The 17,131-nt window shown below is 37.1% G+C and overlaps 1 protein-coding gene across 1 annotated transcript; it reads left to right on the forward strand.

Moving 5' to 3' along the window:
• The first annotated feature begins 209 nt into the window (after nt 1-209).
• Nucleotides 210-16,654, forward strand: LOC132629254 (G-type lectin S-receptor-like serine/threonine-protein kinase RLK1). The gene is made up of 2 exons (XM_060344963.1): nt 210-989; nt 14,720-16,654. The coding sequence occupies exons 1-2, from the start codon at nt 452-454 to the stop codon at nt 16,582-16,584; spliced, it is 2,403 nt and encodes an 800-aa protein (XP_060200946.1). The 5' UTR covers nt 210-451; the 3' UTR covers nt 16,585-16,654.
• Nucleotides 16,655-17,131: the final 477 nt, after the last annotated feature.

Genomic DNA, 17,131 nt, shown 5'->3' on the forward strand with positions numbered 1-17,131 from the left:
CGCGATTTTCTAGTCTGTGTGGTTAAACTACCGAAATCAACTTATTTTAAGAAATACTTCTTATTAACAACCCTTTGGGGAGTAGCAATTTGTGTTTGACTAAATTGTTTGAGAAATGCTTTGTTAGTAGTTAAAGTTTGACCAATATAGTTCAAAAAGTGCTCTTGCGTATCAAATTACGAAAAAGGAAGTTACAAATTTTAATTTGATAAATACAAATTGTTGATACGAGTAGTCTAGTCCTGAATTACTTTAAGCTTCCTAGAAACTTGGCCAATTGGACTATTAGTGATCCCCTTAAAGGGCAGAAAGCATTCGTGATTAACATAACAGAGAAAAGTAGAAGTTGAATCTGAAGTGTTCACAGTTCATCCAAAACTCAATAGTACAATTTTTCTTCTGTATATAGTGATGTCCTTGATTTGTTTAACAAATCATATTTCCTCTTTCAATGGCTATTCGCTTTTCTTATTTTCTTGTAATATTACTTCTTTTTTTCATTCCATTACACAATTTAGCTCAAAATAATGGTAGAATACCTAATAATAGTTCTATTACTGCAACAGATGGAAGTACTCCATGGTTTTCACCATCTGGTGATTTTGCATTTGGGTTCCAAAATCTTCAAGATAATAAAGATCAGTTCTTGCTTTGTTTATGGTATGAAAAAATACAAGAAAAAACTATAGTCTGGCATGCAAATATGAGTGATCCAGTGCCACAAGGATCAAGATTCAATCTTGATCCTCAAAGGGGTCTAATGCTTAGTGATCCTCAAGGGACTAACCTTTGGAAAACTAATTTGGTTGGTGGTAATATTGACTATGCACTCATGAATGATACTGGGAATTTTGTTATCATGGGAAGTGGTTCTACTGATCCATTGTGGGAAAGTTTTAGAAATCCAACTGATACTATGTTGCCAACTCAAACATTGAAAAGAGGAAGCTTCCTTGTTTCTCAAAAGTCAGAAGCTAATTTCACTCAAGGTATGCGTTGAATTGTGTGATCAACTCATTTAATTTTTTAGATATATTATATCTCAATATGATGCCTGTATTATGAGGACTCATCATGAATTAGCTAGTTTTATGTTGGCTGTCAGCGTACCGTGACCCTTCTCCTGAGAATTCATACAGCCGAACCCAACTTGTTTGGAATTGACATAACTTTTATTATTTAGTACACGAGGTTTTTTATATATATCCTTTGTATATGACAATTGAAATGCTGTGTTGTGTTGCTGTTTTTTAATTTAGAAAGCAATGCGAATTATTGTCGATAAATTTTATTATAAAAAGTAGGATATAATCTAAAAGATATCCGATAGTGATTAATTAAATGAATTTATCTAAATCCTTTTGTAGTCACATGAAACTAAACTAATGTGGCAAATCGCATAGTTGTTGTATGTCTGTATGATAAGGATTCATCACGAATTAGATCCTATGTTTTCCAGGAATCTTTATGCGCTCTTTGAGATTTTTTATGAGATTTCTATGCCGATAGAAAATATTGAGAACTTCTATTACTTTTCACTTTATATAAAGTTGGCTGGAGATTGTTGGAAAATAGGGGAGTAAAAGCACTCTCAATCACTTAAATTCTTTCTTGAAAATAAGTGAGGCAACGACTCTTCCTAATTCTACTCAACTTAACTTGCATAATCAATCATTCCCTTTGAAGAAAAGTAGGGAATATTTTCTTCCACCAAATCAACTTACATTTAGGCTTACATTTTTTCTTCCCATACCATATCTTATAGTACCTAGGTCTTTAGAGGAATTTTCTAGCATGCACCTGGACTAATACATGCACCTCATTTAATTCTAGAAATTCTTTTTATTTTCCTAGTTCATGAACAATTTTCATCTTTCCTAGTTCATGAATAAAACAAATTAAGGAAAAGGGTCAAATACACCACTCTACTTTCTTTTATTAGCTAACTTTACCCTCCGTTAGCGATTGCATATAAGAATACCCTTGACGTCTAATAAGTATTGATAAAACAAAGTACATTCTATGTTTTGATAATTGTCAAACTGCTAGAGAAATAGAGAGAGGCCTGGTTTGCAATATGCTTTCTCTATACGTCGTACAGTGAGCAGCAACAACTTTAAAGTTGCACTGCCTACTGCACAACTGTACAGCAGTGCTGCGACCCATGCTTTAAGTCAAACATGGGATGAGTGGTCTCTAACTGCCCCACATGTTCCCCAATATATGTACAACTCGTTCCAACACCTTGGGTATCACTTGAAAACCTAAACTATCTTGTGCAAATCCTTGCCGCCTCAAGTTCTCAAGTGCTCTCAAGAACTAAGCCACTTACAAGCTGAAGAACCTGATCCAGACACCAAATTATGTCTATGTTCTTTAGGTTGTTGTGAGTCTTTGTTCATATGTTCTTTAAATTGTAAACCTTTTTTATTTAAAAAGTTGTTGTAGGTAGCTTAAACTTTGTAGTTGGTAGGCAGTTTACCTATTCAATCTATTAAGTGGTACCCTTGGCTAGAGTTAATCAAGTGTATTAGTTGGTTTGGCTAAAGTTAGTCAAACGTGGTTGTGTGCTTGGCTAAAGGTAGTCAAGAGTCGTAGCTTACAATAGGTGTATTGTAAGTATAAGGGATGTATAAGAGTTCAATTTCTAGATTGCAAGTGGTTGTAATCTGAAGTTGTTCAGTGTATTGAAGTGAAATCCTATATGGTAGGTCGTGATTTTTTAATTCCTTGAGGAAAGAGTTTTTCACCGTAAAAATATTGTGTTATTTACTTACTGGTAAGAGTCGATTCCCTCAGGGGAATGTAAAGGGCTTTGAGGTCACGGGTTCGATACTCCCGTAGCGCTGCAGCGTGAAGAGGGATTAAATGGGGGCAAGTCCCTGTGTGATCCGTCTGTGACCCACTGCCGTACAATACTTGAGTATGTCATGTCATGCAGATCATGTTCATGGGGTCCAGATACCCAGGGGTTCACAGTATGGTCAGCGCCCAGCTGTGGGTCCTCACAAAAAAGACGACTTTTTTGTCGAGGATCCACAGTATCTGCACTGGGGTTGCCCTCCATGACATGACATGACATGAATATGCGTGTACATGTGTGGCATGCACAGCTGGGCGCTGACCATACTGTGCATGGACTACTGAGTAATTGTGGCGGTGAAATCACAGACAATTCGAGAATACACGCTGCAGCGCCTCGAACCCGTGACCTCAGGCCTTTTGTCCCCCTGATGGAGCGCCTCTTACCAATTGAGCTGCAGCTCAACTGGTAAGAGTCGATTCCCTCTGGGGAATGTAAAGGGCTTTGAGGTCACGGGTTCGATACTCCCGTAGCGCTGCAGCGTGAAGAAGGATTAAGGGGCTTGTCCCTGTGCGATCCGTCTGTGACCCACTGTCGTACAATACCTGAGTATGCATGTCATGTATGTATGTATGTACGCATGTTCATGGGGTCAGTATGGTTAGCGCCCAGCTGTACCCAGGGGTTCACAGTATGGTCAGCGCCCAGCTGTGGGTCCTCACACTACCTGAGCCTTCTCGGTAATTCGTGCAACTCCCAAAACATGAACATAATGTAGTTGGCTAAGAAGCCCATGACTTTCGTGATTTAACTTGTACTTCTCTTGTAATCATGATTTCACGAAATAACTTGTAAACATAGTTTCATGAAATAGCTTGTAAACATGTTCCTGATTTAGGAGTAATACAATAGTTCATAATCATATATTTGTAATTGACTTGAAAACATGCTTGTAACTTGCAACATAAAATCATACAGTTTCATATGAACATAATGAGAACACATGAGGAAGAATTCATGATTCATGGATTAAGCTAGGATTCTTAATATCTGTAATGGAAGATCAGGAATACAATAATGAACATAGATACAAAATTCATGTACATACATACGTAATTACGGGCTACCAATATGTTGAGTTTAATGCCCTAGGATTTGAACTTCATAGATTTTACGAAACGGATCATGGGGAAGAATGTAGAGATTCCCACATGTGGAATGGAAGTTCTACATACCTTAACTTCCTGCTTTTGAGCGTATCACAATGTTCTCAAATCCCTTCAACTTTAATCTTTAGCAATACAGGTCATAGGGATTCTATATTAGCAACAATATCCTTGCTTAGTTCATCTAAGCATTTTATCAAACACTTGGTGGGCATGAAGCTCCACAACCCTCATTAATGGTGTTTTCTTCACCAAATCCCCATTCTATTACTTCTAGCTAATTCTATAATCTCAATTAGATGTAATTAACATCATTCTTCATCACCCATATGAATACAACAATCCCAAGTCAACAATCCAACAACTCTAGCATAGTTCATATAATTCTCTTCATCAAACCCAATTATTATTCTCCCAAGAATTCATCCATTCACAACTATAAATGATTAGGGAGGAGAAACATTACCTTTTATGAGTATTCACCACGAAATCAACATCCCCAAGTTCGATTTTTAGCTTAGAATGACGACAACAACTTGTACTACACTTTATCCTTCACGAGCCTCGGGATTCAGGGCCTTCAACTTGGTTGATTCTCTACTTTCTCTCTATAAATCTCCCCTCTCTCTATCTCTAAAATCTAAAAATGTGATGAAATGTGGCTGCTAGGGTTAACATTTCCCTTAAATACCAAGGGGAAATGGGTTTGACCCTACTTGAAATCGGGTTGAGACCTTTCTGTCTTAAAACGTCTATATCTCCCTATCCCGATGTCACCTGTAGGCCCACGACCTATGGTTGGAAAGTTACTTCAATTATCTACAACTTTTGGTCTTTTGAGTTTTCCCAAATTCCCAATTTATGATAGGGTTATGGCCTCTCGAAGTCAGGTGACCCGAAATGTACTTACGGACCAAACTACGCCCCATGTTACGGTCCCGTAACACGAAGTACGGACCGTAAATTGGGACCGTACCTTGGTGAAAATTTCCAGTGAGGTTCTGGAAATTTTTGGTGTGTTACGGCTCACTATTACGGCCCATAACGTCTACCGTAACACAGGTGAAATTTTCAGCGAACAGGCTTCAGTAAAATGGGCATAACTCTTTGCACAGATGTCCGTTTGACCTCCATTATATACCGTTGGAAATCTATTTCAAAGGGATACAAATTTTATCATAGGAAGTTTTCCCAAATTTCCAACGGATTTTCACGTAAGTTGACTGGAAGGCAGACGTATCGAAAACTTAGCCGATTCTATAGGATTTCAAGTGCCTTACTATTAGCCATATTGAGACGATCATATTTCCTTGCTTCGATCTCTGATTGGCTTGGTCCTTATTTCGTTAGAAATGTGTTTCTACATACTAAGACTTCATTAAGGGTACCTTCCCAAATTCCAAACCGATCAAGAAGTTATTGCTACCCGAAATAGGCCTATCAACCATTTTTGCAAAACGTTCAAACCTTCAGTGTTTCCACTAGAACTCTAATGATATGAGCTTAAACTCATTTCCAAGATGCGGGGTGTTACAGATGACCTCGAAGAAGGTAGAAAGAATGAAGTAAAGAAAGAAAGAAAGAAATCTTGTTCTTAAAGTTGCTAGAGGGGATTCCAGCGATGACGAATCTAAAGTGGCCTATGTTACGTGGAGTTCATAAGATAATCAAGAAGAATGGTGGATTCACCAAGACAGGAAGCTCCCACAGAAACTTTAAAGGAAACAACAACTGCTGTCACAAATGTGGGAAACCTGGTCACTTTATGAAGGATTGTCCTCGAAACAAGCAGGACAATTATGACAGGACTGTCAAAAGGAACCAGATTCTCGATAGGAGATTTAGAAGAAGAGAAGTTGCTGACGAGTTGGTAATGTAAGCGCTTGCTGCATGGGGAAATTCCTCTAGTGAATCTGAAGATGAGAATGAGTAAGAGGACATATCAATAATGGCCATTGAAGATGAAGCCACTAAAAGGTCAATATTTACGCTTATGGACGAGTCTGACATAGATGATGATGAGGATAGGGAGAAAAAATTTCTTGACATAAATAAAAACTTAGCTTACTCTCAAAGAAAACTGATATCACTATCAAGCGTGTTAATTGATGCGTATCACGTTCTGGTTGCTGAGAAGGGTGAGCTGAATCAAGTAATTGATAAGATAGAGCAAGAAAAGGATGACCTGTGTATATCCTTTGGAGAAATAAAGAAACAAATCTATGAGACAAACAAACAAAACATCTTATTGGAAAGTCAAATGAGAGAAGGCATGAAAATGATTTTCAAGGGAAAAAGAGAAGTAAGTGAAACTCTTCTAAAGCTTGAAAATGAGTTAAAAGTAACAAAACGAAGCCTCATTGTTGATATTGAGAAAACTGAGGTACTAGAAAAGGATTTAAAAAGGGCTAAGTTTGACCTTGACAAAGCTCTCAAGTGGACCTGGTCTGCTTACATGATTACCTCCATGTACAAAAGTAAAGGAGATGGTAAAGAAGGTCTTGGCTTTCAAAAAGAAAAAATGCCTTACAATCCACACAACAACTATGTCTCCACAACTAAAAATTGATTGTACACCCACTGTGGGAAAGCAGGACACTATACGAAGGCATGTAACGCAAGGATTGAGGCTCTTCAAAGGAACAAGAATTTTGTCAAAAGGGAGTTAAAATAAGAGGAGATGGTCCTCAGAAGAAAGGTTCTAAAAAAAATGAAAGGAACAGGTCCTCAAAAGAAATGATCTCAAAAGGGGATAAGAAACATGCTACCATGTGGGATAAGAGGAGCTTGATTCATCCCTTTTACAATTATGAGGTTCCCAAAACCAATCACTGATTTCTCCTACAGGCTGGGAGAGTGAAAGGATGCTGCTAATTTTAGTTAATTGGTCATGACAGCACCTAGTTCAAATTTTTTCTCCCCTTAAAGCTTTCATAGAAGGGTGTACGATGTTGGTGACATAAAGGAAGATCTGTTTCTGGGAGTGTCAAAATCAAAGAACCAAGTACATATGCATGAATGAATCAGGAGAGCGTAAGCACAAGCAATGGCGCACACTTCGAAGTTTTGGCCTAATACACTCAAGAATTTGTCTAGGCACCTGGTCTCGGTGACTCGGGTTAGTAATCCTTTCAGCCCTCATTTATTTGTTTGAACTGAATAATGTGCCAATCAAGTCATACCCCTTTTACCAAAACATTTTTCAAAATCATATTTCCAACAAATCATTACCTCTCACCTAAACCAACCTGTTCCCTCTTCTAAAACATCACCTGTGCCACTATAAAAAAACATCCTTCTTGTCTCTATCTACAAATCACTAAAATCCTCTGACTGATAGCCTTTCCCTTTAAGCATCTCTCTTACACAAATCTGTCTGATCCTCTCTACATCTTTCTCCAGTTACCAAGTGTTTCCTTGTGTCATCAACCTTCTCCAAACCAAAGCAAAATGAACTCAAATTACTTATCCTCATTTGACCAAAATACAAATGAATCCTCCCTAAAACCTCTCTCACATGGTCTCTCGAAACCTGTAAGCGTAAGAAGACAAGGAAATTCATGTCACTGTCTGCCATTTCCAGTCAAAATGAGAAATGCAATCGAACTGAGAGTAAGAAAAGAAAAACAGTAGGGAAGAAAGAGAGAACCCATGTCGTTAAAAGGCACAGTGATAAGGAAGAAAAGGACAAAGAAGAAACTCCTCTAATAAGAAGAAATTCGAAGAAAAATATGGTGGGTAAGCTGGAAAGCTCTCTTAATCCTAAGTCTGAGGGTAATGGGAGTGAAAATTGGGTAATGAAAGTTGAAGGGAGAAGGAATGAGAGGATCAAGATATTCAATGCTCCTCCCAAAAGAAGAGAAAAGTAGGTATTAATGGTTCCTCCAAAAGTCAAAAAGGAGAAGAGCACTCACAAAAACAAAATGTTCTTTTTGGAAAAATCTCTGAGTTCAACCTACGCTAGAAATCTGGCATGAAAAATTAATGAAAATGGTGAAATTTCAAGGATGGACTCATCTCTTCACTCCACCAACACCTAGCATGTACGAAGCAGAAATGACTCAACTATACAGTAGCCTACTCAAAATTGATGATGGCGCTCTGGCTTTAACGATAAATGGAACCGAGTTCGAGCTGACTGAGTAAGTACTTGCAAAATTTTAAAAGTAAAGACAGATGGAGTAAGAGCCGTAACGAGGAAGGGATTCAATGGCTTCAAAGGTGATTGTCAAGGTAGCAAGGTCAGCTACAAAAGCGAGTTTCTACAAAAATGAGCTTAAGCCTGAGCACCAACTGGTCTTGAATTCATCAACAAAGTGCTTTTGCCAAGAACGGTCGAATGCTCTACCGTCACCCTAGAAGACCTGGTCCTCATGGAAGCTCTAATCTCTTTTGAACCAATCAACCTGTCAGCCATCATAATTGAGCGAATGATAAAAATAGCAAGGACTGTGCAAAGGAAACTTGGCCTCCCTTATGGCTTCTTTCTAACAAAGGTACTTGTATACTACAAAGTAAGAACTGGAATAGCCTCTTTAGGAATAAAGAAGCACGTGTTCTCTAACTACTTTGGAAAATTATGGATATATGCCTAAAGCAGCAGGTAGTGCCAGCCCTTCCACTATCTCAATCTTGATTGAAGCTCAAGAAGCAGCAAATGCATAGATTTAGCAGCTTAAGGCATAAAATGCCCTTCTAAAAGCAAAATTGGCTGAACAAACAAAAGCACCAGGTTTTGGCATGGAAACAACAAAGGAAATTGAAAAACTGCGAGCTGAGAGGGATCAGTTGAAAGTCAGAGTCGATGAAATTTAAGACCAAATGATGAAAGACCAACGAGCACATAGTGATAGAATTGATAAACTCCTTCAATCCCTTAACTGGCCCAGTCATCCTTCCTAGTCCCTGCCCCTTCAAACGTGACCCTTTTTGTCTAAGCTTTTGTAAATCCTTTTATTTTCTTCTATTGACTTTTGGAACAATTGCAGTTTAATCATTATATATGTGTACTGAATTGGTTACTATTGTTTCCTTATCAATTTATTATTAGGCGATTACTCTGTTTTTATGCTCTATTGCTAGCTTGCTAACCTCTATTTTGTTGGCTCTGAGTTAATTACTTTTCAATGATGCCAAAAGGGGAAAATAGGAGGTGTTTGATAGCAATGTTATGACTAAAGGGGAAGGAAGTGTTTGAATCCTATTGCTAACATGATAGTATGCTTTAAAATTGGGCTATGTCGCAGGGGGAACAAGTGGGACTTGATTCTCAGGGGGGAATATTGTATCAAAGTTTGTCATCATCAAAAGGGGGAAATTGATCAAACAAAGTACATTCTATGTTTTGATGATTATCAAACTGCTGGACAAATAGAGAGAGACCTGGTTCGTGATCCACTCTCTCTATATGTCGTACAGTTAGCAGCAATAACTGTAAAGCTGCACTGCCAACTGCACAATTGTACAATAGTGCTGCGGCTCATGCTTTAAGTCAAACATGGGATTAGTGGTCTCTATCTCACCCACATGCTACCCAATATATATATATATATATATATATATATATATATATACAACATATTAGGTATCACTTGAAAACCTAAACTATCTTGTGCGAATCCTTGTCCCCTCAAGTTATCAAGTGCTCTTAAGAACTAAGACAATTACAAGCTGAAGAACCTGATCTAGACATTAGATTATGTCTAGCCAATTACAAGCTGAAGAACCTGATCCAGACATTAGATTATGTCTATGTTCTTTAGGTTGTTGTGAATCTTTATTCATTTGTGCTTTAAATTGTAAACCTATTCTTATTTCAAGAAGCTATTATAGGTAGGTTAAATTTCAGTAGTTGGTAGGTGATTTACCTATTTAATCTATTTAAGTGGTATCCTTGGCCAGAGCTAGTCAAGTGTATTAGTTGGTTTGGCTAGAGCTAGTCAAACGTGGTTGTTTGCTTGGCTAAGGATAGTCAAGAGTTGTAGGTTACAATAGGTGTATTGTAAGGGTGAGGGATTTATGAGAGTTAAATTTCTAGATTGCCAGAGATTCTAATCTGAAGTTGCTCAGTGTAGTAAAGTGAAATCTTGCATGGTAGGTCAGGATTTTTTAATCCCTTGAAGAAAGAATTTTCCACGGTAAAATCTTATGTTATTTACTTACTGCACTGTCTGAGAGAATTGGTAGACAATCAGGTCTCTCCATACACCGTTTGGTGGACGCACAGTTTTCAACAAGCATACATTTTTGTCCTTAATCGGATGGAAAATCTCAATTCTAACAAAATTACCCGATTTCTTTAAAATAAAACCTGCCCCGACACAGAAATTAAACGATCCCCACCCAATCAAAATCCTAATCCAAGAAAACTCAAGTAGTCAAAATCAGATATCCCAGAAAAAGCAGAAAACAGTATGACTGAAGCAAAGGGATCAACAAAAGCTTTCAAGAACATATATATATATTACTTTCTTGATTTTTTGGAGAATTGGGAATGGCAGATAAATCACGGAGATTGAAACTATACTAATGGTTTCTGGTTTTTTCTGTTAAGGTTCAATAATATGGAAGTAGTATAAGTAGTAAAAGGCTGTGCTTTCATAATTATCTATTCTATTTGGAAAAATAATAATTAGTGTTGAGGTTCACATTTTAAACATTTCTTATTTCAGTTGGAAATTTTGATCCATACAGATTTTCATAAGGATGTTATTTTCAGAACCAATATCTTAAACTACTTAAGTAGTTAAATTAGGTTTAGTAAGTGTTGGACATGAGTTAGATTGAAATATTTTTTTTAAAATAGTATTTAGGTTGGGCTGGTTTAATTTGTGGGTCGGACGGGTTTTATTTGGGGATGGGTTATTCAATATTTTGCGCGGATTGTCCTTCATTTGGGTGGTCTTTAATTTTTTGCCCTTCAAATTGGTGGTATTTAAGTTTTGCCCTTCGCCTAATATCCCAAGGTTGTGCGTTTGAACCCCAGTTCAGTTAAAAAAAAAAATCGCACGGCAAAATTTTGCTTTCAAACTCTACCTTGCGAATTTGTTTAAATTTTTTGACTAAACCGGGGTTTGAATCCTAAACAAGGGAATTTTTTAGCGAAGGGAAAAAGTTAAAGACCACCAATTTGAGAGGCAAAAAATAAAGACCACCCCTAGCGAAGGGCAATCCTGCAAATTGCCCCGGGTTATTTCAATGAAATCGGATAATTTTGTTGAAATTGGGGTTTTCCATCTAATTAAGGGTATTGGCGTATACTTATTAGACGGCAGGGGTATTTTTGTAACCAACTGATGATAAAGTTAGCTAATAAAAGAAAGTAGAGGGGTATATTTGACCCTTTTCCCAATAAAATAATGCATGCATCATGCTAGTATTTTATCCATGAACTAAGACAATTCTTATATCAAAAAATATTTTTTCTTTTCCTGACACAAGGTTCATTTTTCAACACTCTCCCTTCAAACTTGTGGTCGGAATTCACAAAATATTCTTCAACTTCTCAAATCTGCATTTCAACATTTCCTCCTGAAGTGTCAGTAGCAAAGTTGTTTCCTCCTTTTCTTCTTCTTTTTCTTCGAGGAGTTGTGAGTCGATCACAGCATTGGCTTGCAAAGCTAGCTCAAGACCATACTCATTATGTGATCTCATCATTCTCCAAAAGATCTTCATCTTCTCAGACGATGTTTCCTTGGTGATATTGAGGTTGTCATGTTTACTAATTGTGCTTCAGAAGGTCGCATGTTTACTAATTGTGCTTCAGAAGGCGCATCATCATTTTCATCAGAACTTTTCTCTTCACCACTGCTCTCCCCTTGGAGATTTCTCAGTAGCAAGAGTAGCTTCTTCCTCATTTTCTCAATTATCATATTTATTATAAAAATCCTTATATATTCTACAACAATAGATAATATTTTAGAAGCGTCCATCTCTTCAGGATTCACTTCATTAAATTTTCATCAAAGCTAGAGTTGTTAGATTCAATAACATTCTTTCTCATGATGATAATTATTGTCATCTTCATCTTCTCGGGTTTCACAAAAAGGAACTTTCTCCAACATCTCTTCATCAATCCGTTGATAGATGAAAGTGTGAATTTCTTATTCATATTTCTAGCATGGATATCATCTGCCACCTCTCTATTCGAGATTTTTTCTCATGCAGCTACTTCAAGTGCAACTGTTTCATCAAGCTTGACACCTTATTGGCCTCCCTGCCCTAAAAAACATCCTTCAAAAGATGTTCAACTTTTGAAATTTTGGTAGTTCCACACCTACCAAAACAATTTCTTCGAGTTGGTGCTTCTCTAGCACAACAATTTCATAGGTATAGTAGCTAATCTAACTCATATTCATTCTTTCGAATCTTTTGAAAATTCGGATTATCCATAGGTCCCTCAAGACTAGTGACTCTGATACCAAATGTTGGATGATCAGGGGAGGAGGAGTACTCTCCACCACTTAATTTTTCTCTTGAAGACAAGTGAGGCAACAACTCTTCTTTGTTCCACTCAACTTGACTTGCATAATCAATCATTCCCTTTGAAGAAAAATGGGGAATATTTTCTTCCACCAACTCAACTTACATTTAGGTTATATATTTAGGGAAAATTTTAATAATGTACAATCTAGTATACAAAATTGCATTTGCGTAGCCATATTTTTAAATTACACTCTACGCAATATATAGAATTATACAACAATATATAACTTTATACATCTGGAGTAGATAATGTATCAACATTGTATAATAATGTATAGAGTGAATAATAATGTATAAGAGGTGTTTATGTCCAAAAAAAAGTAATTGTATACAACAATATACAAGATTTTTCAATTGTAGCGACGGTACAAATATACAATAGGCTTTCGAAGTGAGGGGTACAAATTGGGCCATTTCGGGTAATTTTACAAATACGGGCTATTTCGGGTAATTATTTTTCCTAAATAGTCATAGAAGGTTATTTTCTCTTTTTTCTTCCCATATCATATGACTATAGTACCTAGATATTTATAGGAATTTTCTAGCATGCACCTAGACTAATATAGGGGCGGACCCACATATAGTCTACCGAGTACTCGAGCACCCATTAACCCCGACGTAAATTATGTATAACTACTGGCGCCCAAAGAACAAAAACACTAATGGGTGCTTTGGTCGGATGGCGGGCTGGAGGTGCATTCTTTTGGTGGATGTTTAAGGGTTCGATCCTGGGATAACTCATTTGCATTACTAAAAAATCAGATTTTAGCTAACATTTACTATTTTCCTCTTTTAGCTATCATGTCCGGTGTTCTTCGTTTTTGCTTTCTTTGTTTCTTTACGTTTCGTTTTAATTTTCTTTTAAGTTTATGTAATTACTTGTGACATAAAAACCAAAAAACAAATCAGCGTCCAATAACTGTGCTTATTTTTTTTGAGAAATTTTGGCAATGTGGCTAAGAAATCCTTCAAGCCAATCATTATTTTTTCCAAAAAAAGTGATTTTTTTTCTTTTGTAATGATAATTTTAATTGTAATTTTCTTATTAACTCTTAAATTATCACATTTAAAAAGCTGTGTATTTATACTATGTGATTTGTAATCAGTTTATATTAAAAGAAATGAGCACCCATGAGCCGAAAATTCTGAATCCGCCATTGGACTAATACATGAACCTAATTTAAATCTAAAAATTCTTTTTATTTTCCTAGTTTATGAACAATTTTCATCTTTCCTAATTCATGAATAAAACAAAATAATAAATGTATCATAATTAATTTTCCATACATCAACTAAGGCAAATCATGTATACAAAAAGATTTTTTCCTTTCCCAACACAAGATTCATTTTTCAATAGAGATGAATTTGCATGGAGAAAGTGGTCAGTATCCAACTTGTTTGGGTTGAGGTGTAGTTGTCGTGTGTCCCACGCACCCTCACTTTTCCTTTAACCAGACAACTAACTGTGAGCAAGAGCACACTTTTAAATTATCTGATTATATTATGTTTCAATAGGTTGGTTTTATCTCCGCATGTTGGATTATGGGAATTCGGTGCTTGTTACGCAAAGTGAGCCTTCCAATTCAGATTATGATGATGAGTACTATAACAGTCAAACTTCAGACTCAACAAATAAAACAAATTCTGGGGATAAATTGGTTTTCGAAGAGAATGGCGTGATATACATATTGAATCGAAACAATACAAGGGAAAATCTTATGCTTTCTATGAGTCTTTTAGCCCTATGTGGGACAAGTGTGATTGAGATTTTTATGATGGTAGATAATATAGATAACTTTTAGTATTTTTTACTTTTGTTTTAATTTTCAGTTGAGAGCTTCGTGACTGGTTCAAGGGAAGGTCAACCAATGATTGATAGACCATTCCCTTTATATATCATGTTGTCTTGAGATGAATTTGTAAGGAGAAACAGGGTCGGTGAGGATTCATATACCCAACATCAGCTAGTACGGGATTGATGTGTAGTTGTTGTTGTATGTCTCAACACGCACCCTCACTCGTGGTCTGATTCTTTGCTATGAGCCAAACAACTAGCTGTTATAGAGAGTATAATTTTGATTCTTTTTATTTTATTAGCATGAGATGAATTTATACTAAAAATATGGTTAGTGAGAATTTATATAGCCGACCCCAACTTTGTTTCGAGGTATAGTTGTTGTATGTCTTAATACGGAAACCTCACAGTGAGACTGATTCTTTTCCATGAGTAGAATTTTAATTTTTAAATTATATTATGTTTCAACAGGAAGGTTTTATCTTCGCATGTCTGATAGGGGGAATTTGTTGCTTGTTACACAAAGGGTGCCTTCCAATTCAAATTATGATTATGTGTACTATAACAGTCAAACTTCTGACACAACAAATGCAACCAATTCTGGGAATAAGTTGGTTTTTGACGAGAATGGCCTGATGTACGTATTGAAGGGGAACAATCAAAGGAAAATTCTTAATTCTTCATCCGTTCCTTCAGCTTCGGACAATTACCATCGGGTGACTCTTAACTTTGATGGTGTTCTTACTCATTATTATCATTCAAGGGATTCAAATAGCAGTGGCTGGAATGTTTTGTGGTCTCAACCGGATAATATATGCATCAACATTTTGGGAAACTACGGACCTGGTGCTTGTGGTTACAACAATATATGCGATCTTGGCAAAAACAACAGACCAGTTTGTAACTGTCCAAAAGGATATTCACTGGTTGATCCAAACGATGCTTATGGCAACTGCAAACAGGATTTTTCTGTAAGTTGTGATGAAGTTGGGAGGGGTTCGCCTGAAGATTCGTATAGCTTTTTTACGGTCCGTGATGTTGATTGGCCATTATCTGACATTGGGGAAATTATCCCTTCAACTGAACAAAACTGCCAAAGTGCATGTTTGAATGAATGTCTTTGTGCTGTTGCCATTTATAGAAACAATAACTGCTGGCAAAAGAAGGTGCCGCTGTCGAACGGGAGAATAGACTACAGTTTGAATGTGACAGCTTTTATCAAAACAAGGAAAGATGTTGTTCCTCCTCTAATCCCTAGCCTTCCAAATCCAGGACATCGTCAAACCAAAAACTGTCCTCCAAGTCACTGCCTTCCAATTCTGGGATCTCATCAAAAGCAGAGTTGGCAAATTTGGGCAATTTTGGCGCCCTCGCTCTTAGGTAGCTCGGTCTTGGTAAACATTTTGCTCATTTACAAAAAGAGAGTGAACTCTTTTCGCCCTACAAGTCACGTGACGGACTCTGTTTGTCATAGTTTTACATATAAAGAACTTGTAGAAGTCACAAAAGACTTCAAGGAAGAGCTAGGCCGGGGTGCATGCGGAATTGTTTACAAAGGGGTAATGCCTATCGGTTCAAGAAACGTAGTCACTATAAAGAAGCTAGACAGAGTTGCTCATGAGGCGGAGAAAGAATTCATGACTGAAGTAAATGTGATCAGTCAGACTCATCACAAGAATTTGGTCCATCTGATCGGATATTGTAATGAGGGACCTCATCGTTTGTTGGTGTATGAGTATATGAGTAATGGCACTCTTGCAAGTTTCATTTTTGGTGATCCAAAGCCTACTTGGAGCCAGAGGACAAATATCGCGACGGGGATTGCAAGGGGACTTGAGTACCTCCACGAAGAGTGCAGCACGCAGATTATCCATTGTGACATAAAGCCTCAAAACATTCTCCTTGATGATTATTACGTTGCTCGAATATCAGATTTCGGATTGTCTAAACTGCTGATGATCAACCAGAGTCGAACACTTACTAATCTTAGAGGAACGAGAGGTTATGTTGCGCCGGAACGGTTTAGGAATAGTCAGGTCACGGTTAAGGTGGACGTTTACAGCTTTGGTGTATTGCTACTGGAGATCATCACTTGTCGGAAAAATTATGAGAATGAGGAAAGCTACGGACCAGAGGCGATTCTTAGGGATTGGGTTTTGGATTGCTTTCAAGAAGGAAAATTGGAATCTCTGGTGGAAAGTGATATCGAGGCATTGAATGACAAGAAGCAGTTCGAGAGGTTCGTGATGGTTGGTATTTGGTGCGTCCACCATGTCCACATAATTTTAGCATTACTATTTAATATCATAAGCCTCATCTATATGGTGTTGTTGTAAGTCTCATCTATGTGCAATTTTCTCCTCTGTATGTCTTTTTTATGTTCTACTGCTCTAGTTATATTACTTGCTTTCATGTTGGATGTTCTTTAAATAGTAATGATCTTCATAAATTCATGATGCAGGAAGCAGTTCTTCCGTTTATTTTAAGTGATCATTTACAGCTCAGAAAAATGCATACAAGTCCCAGAACTGTAATCAACAAACAAACAAGGAAATCAATACATCTATGGCTGTTGACAGATTACTATGGATAGTAACTAAGCTCATTCAGTCTACTAGGCAACCTCGGAAAAATGGATCCTCTAAAATGATCTTCCTGTAATTTGCCTCAGCAGCATCCGTGGTTCTCTTCTTTTCTGTTTGAACAGCCTAAGGTCTCTTTCTTGGCACAAAAAGCAGACAACATGCAAGAATTACCCTGAAATGGTGAGAGTCGACAAGTATGGACCGGTAGGGAGAGAAGCTTTGCTATTCGGACACATATATGAAGATGAAGGAGGCAAAGTGACGTATGAAAAAATCAAGATTGGAGAAAATGGTTGTG

This window comes from Lycium barbarum, chromosome 2 (assembly GCF_019175385.1).
Source record: "Lycium barbarum isolate Lr01 chromosome 2, ASM1917538v2, whole genome shotgun sequence".
NCBI classification, from domain to species: Eukaryota; Viridiplantae; Streptophyta; class Magnoliopsida; order Solanales; family Solanaceae; genus Lycium; species Lycium barbarum.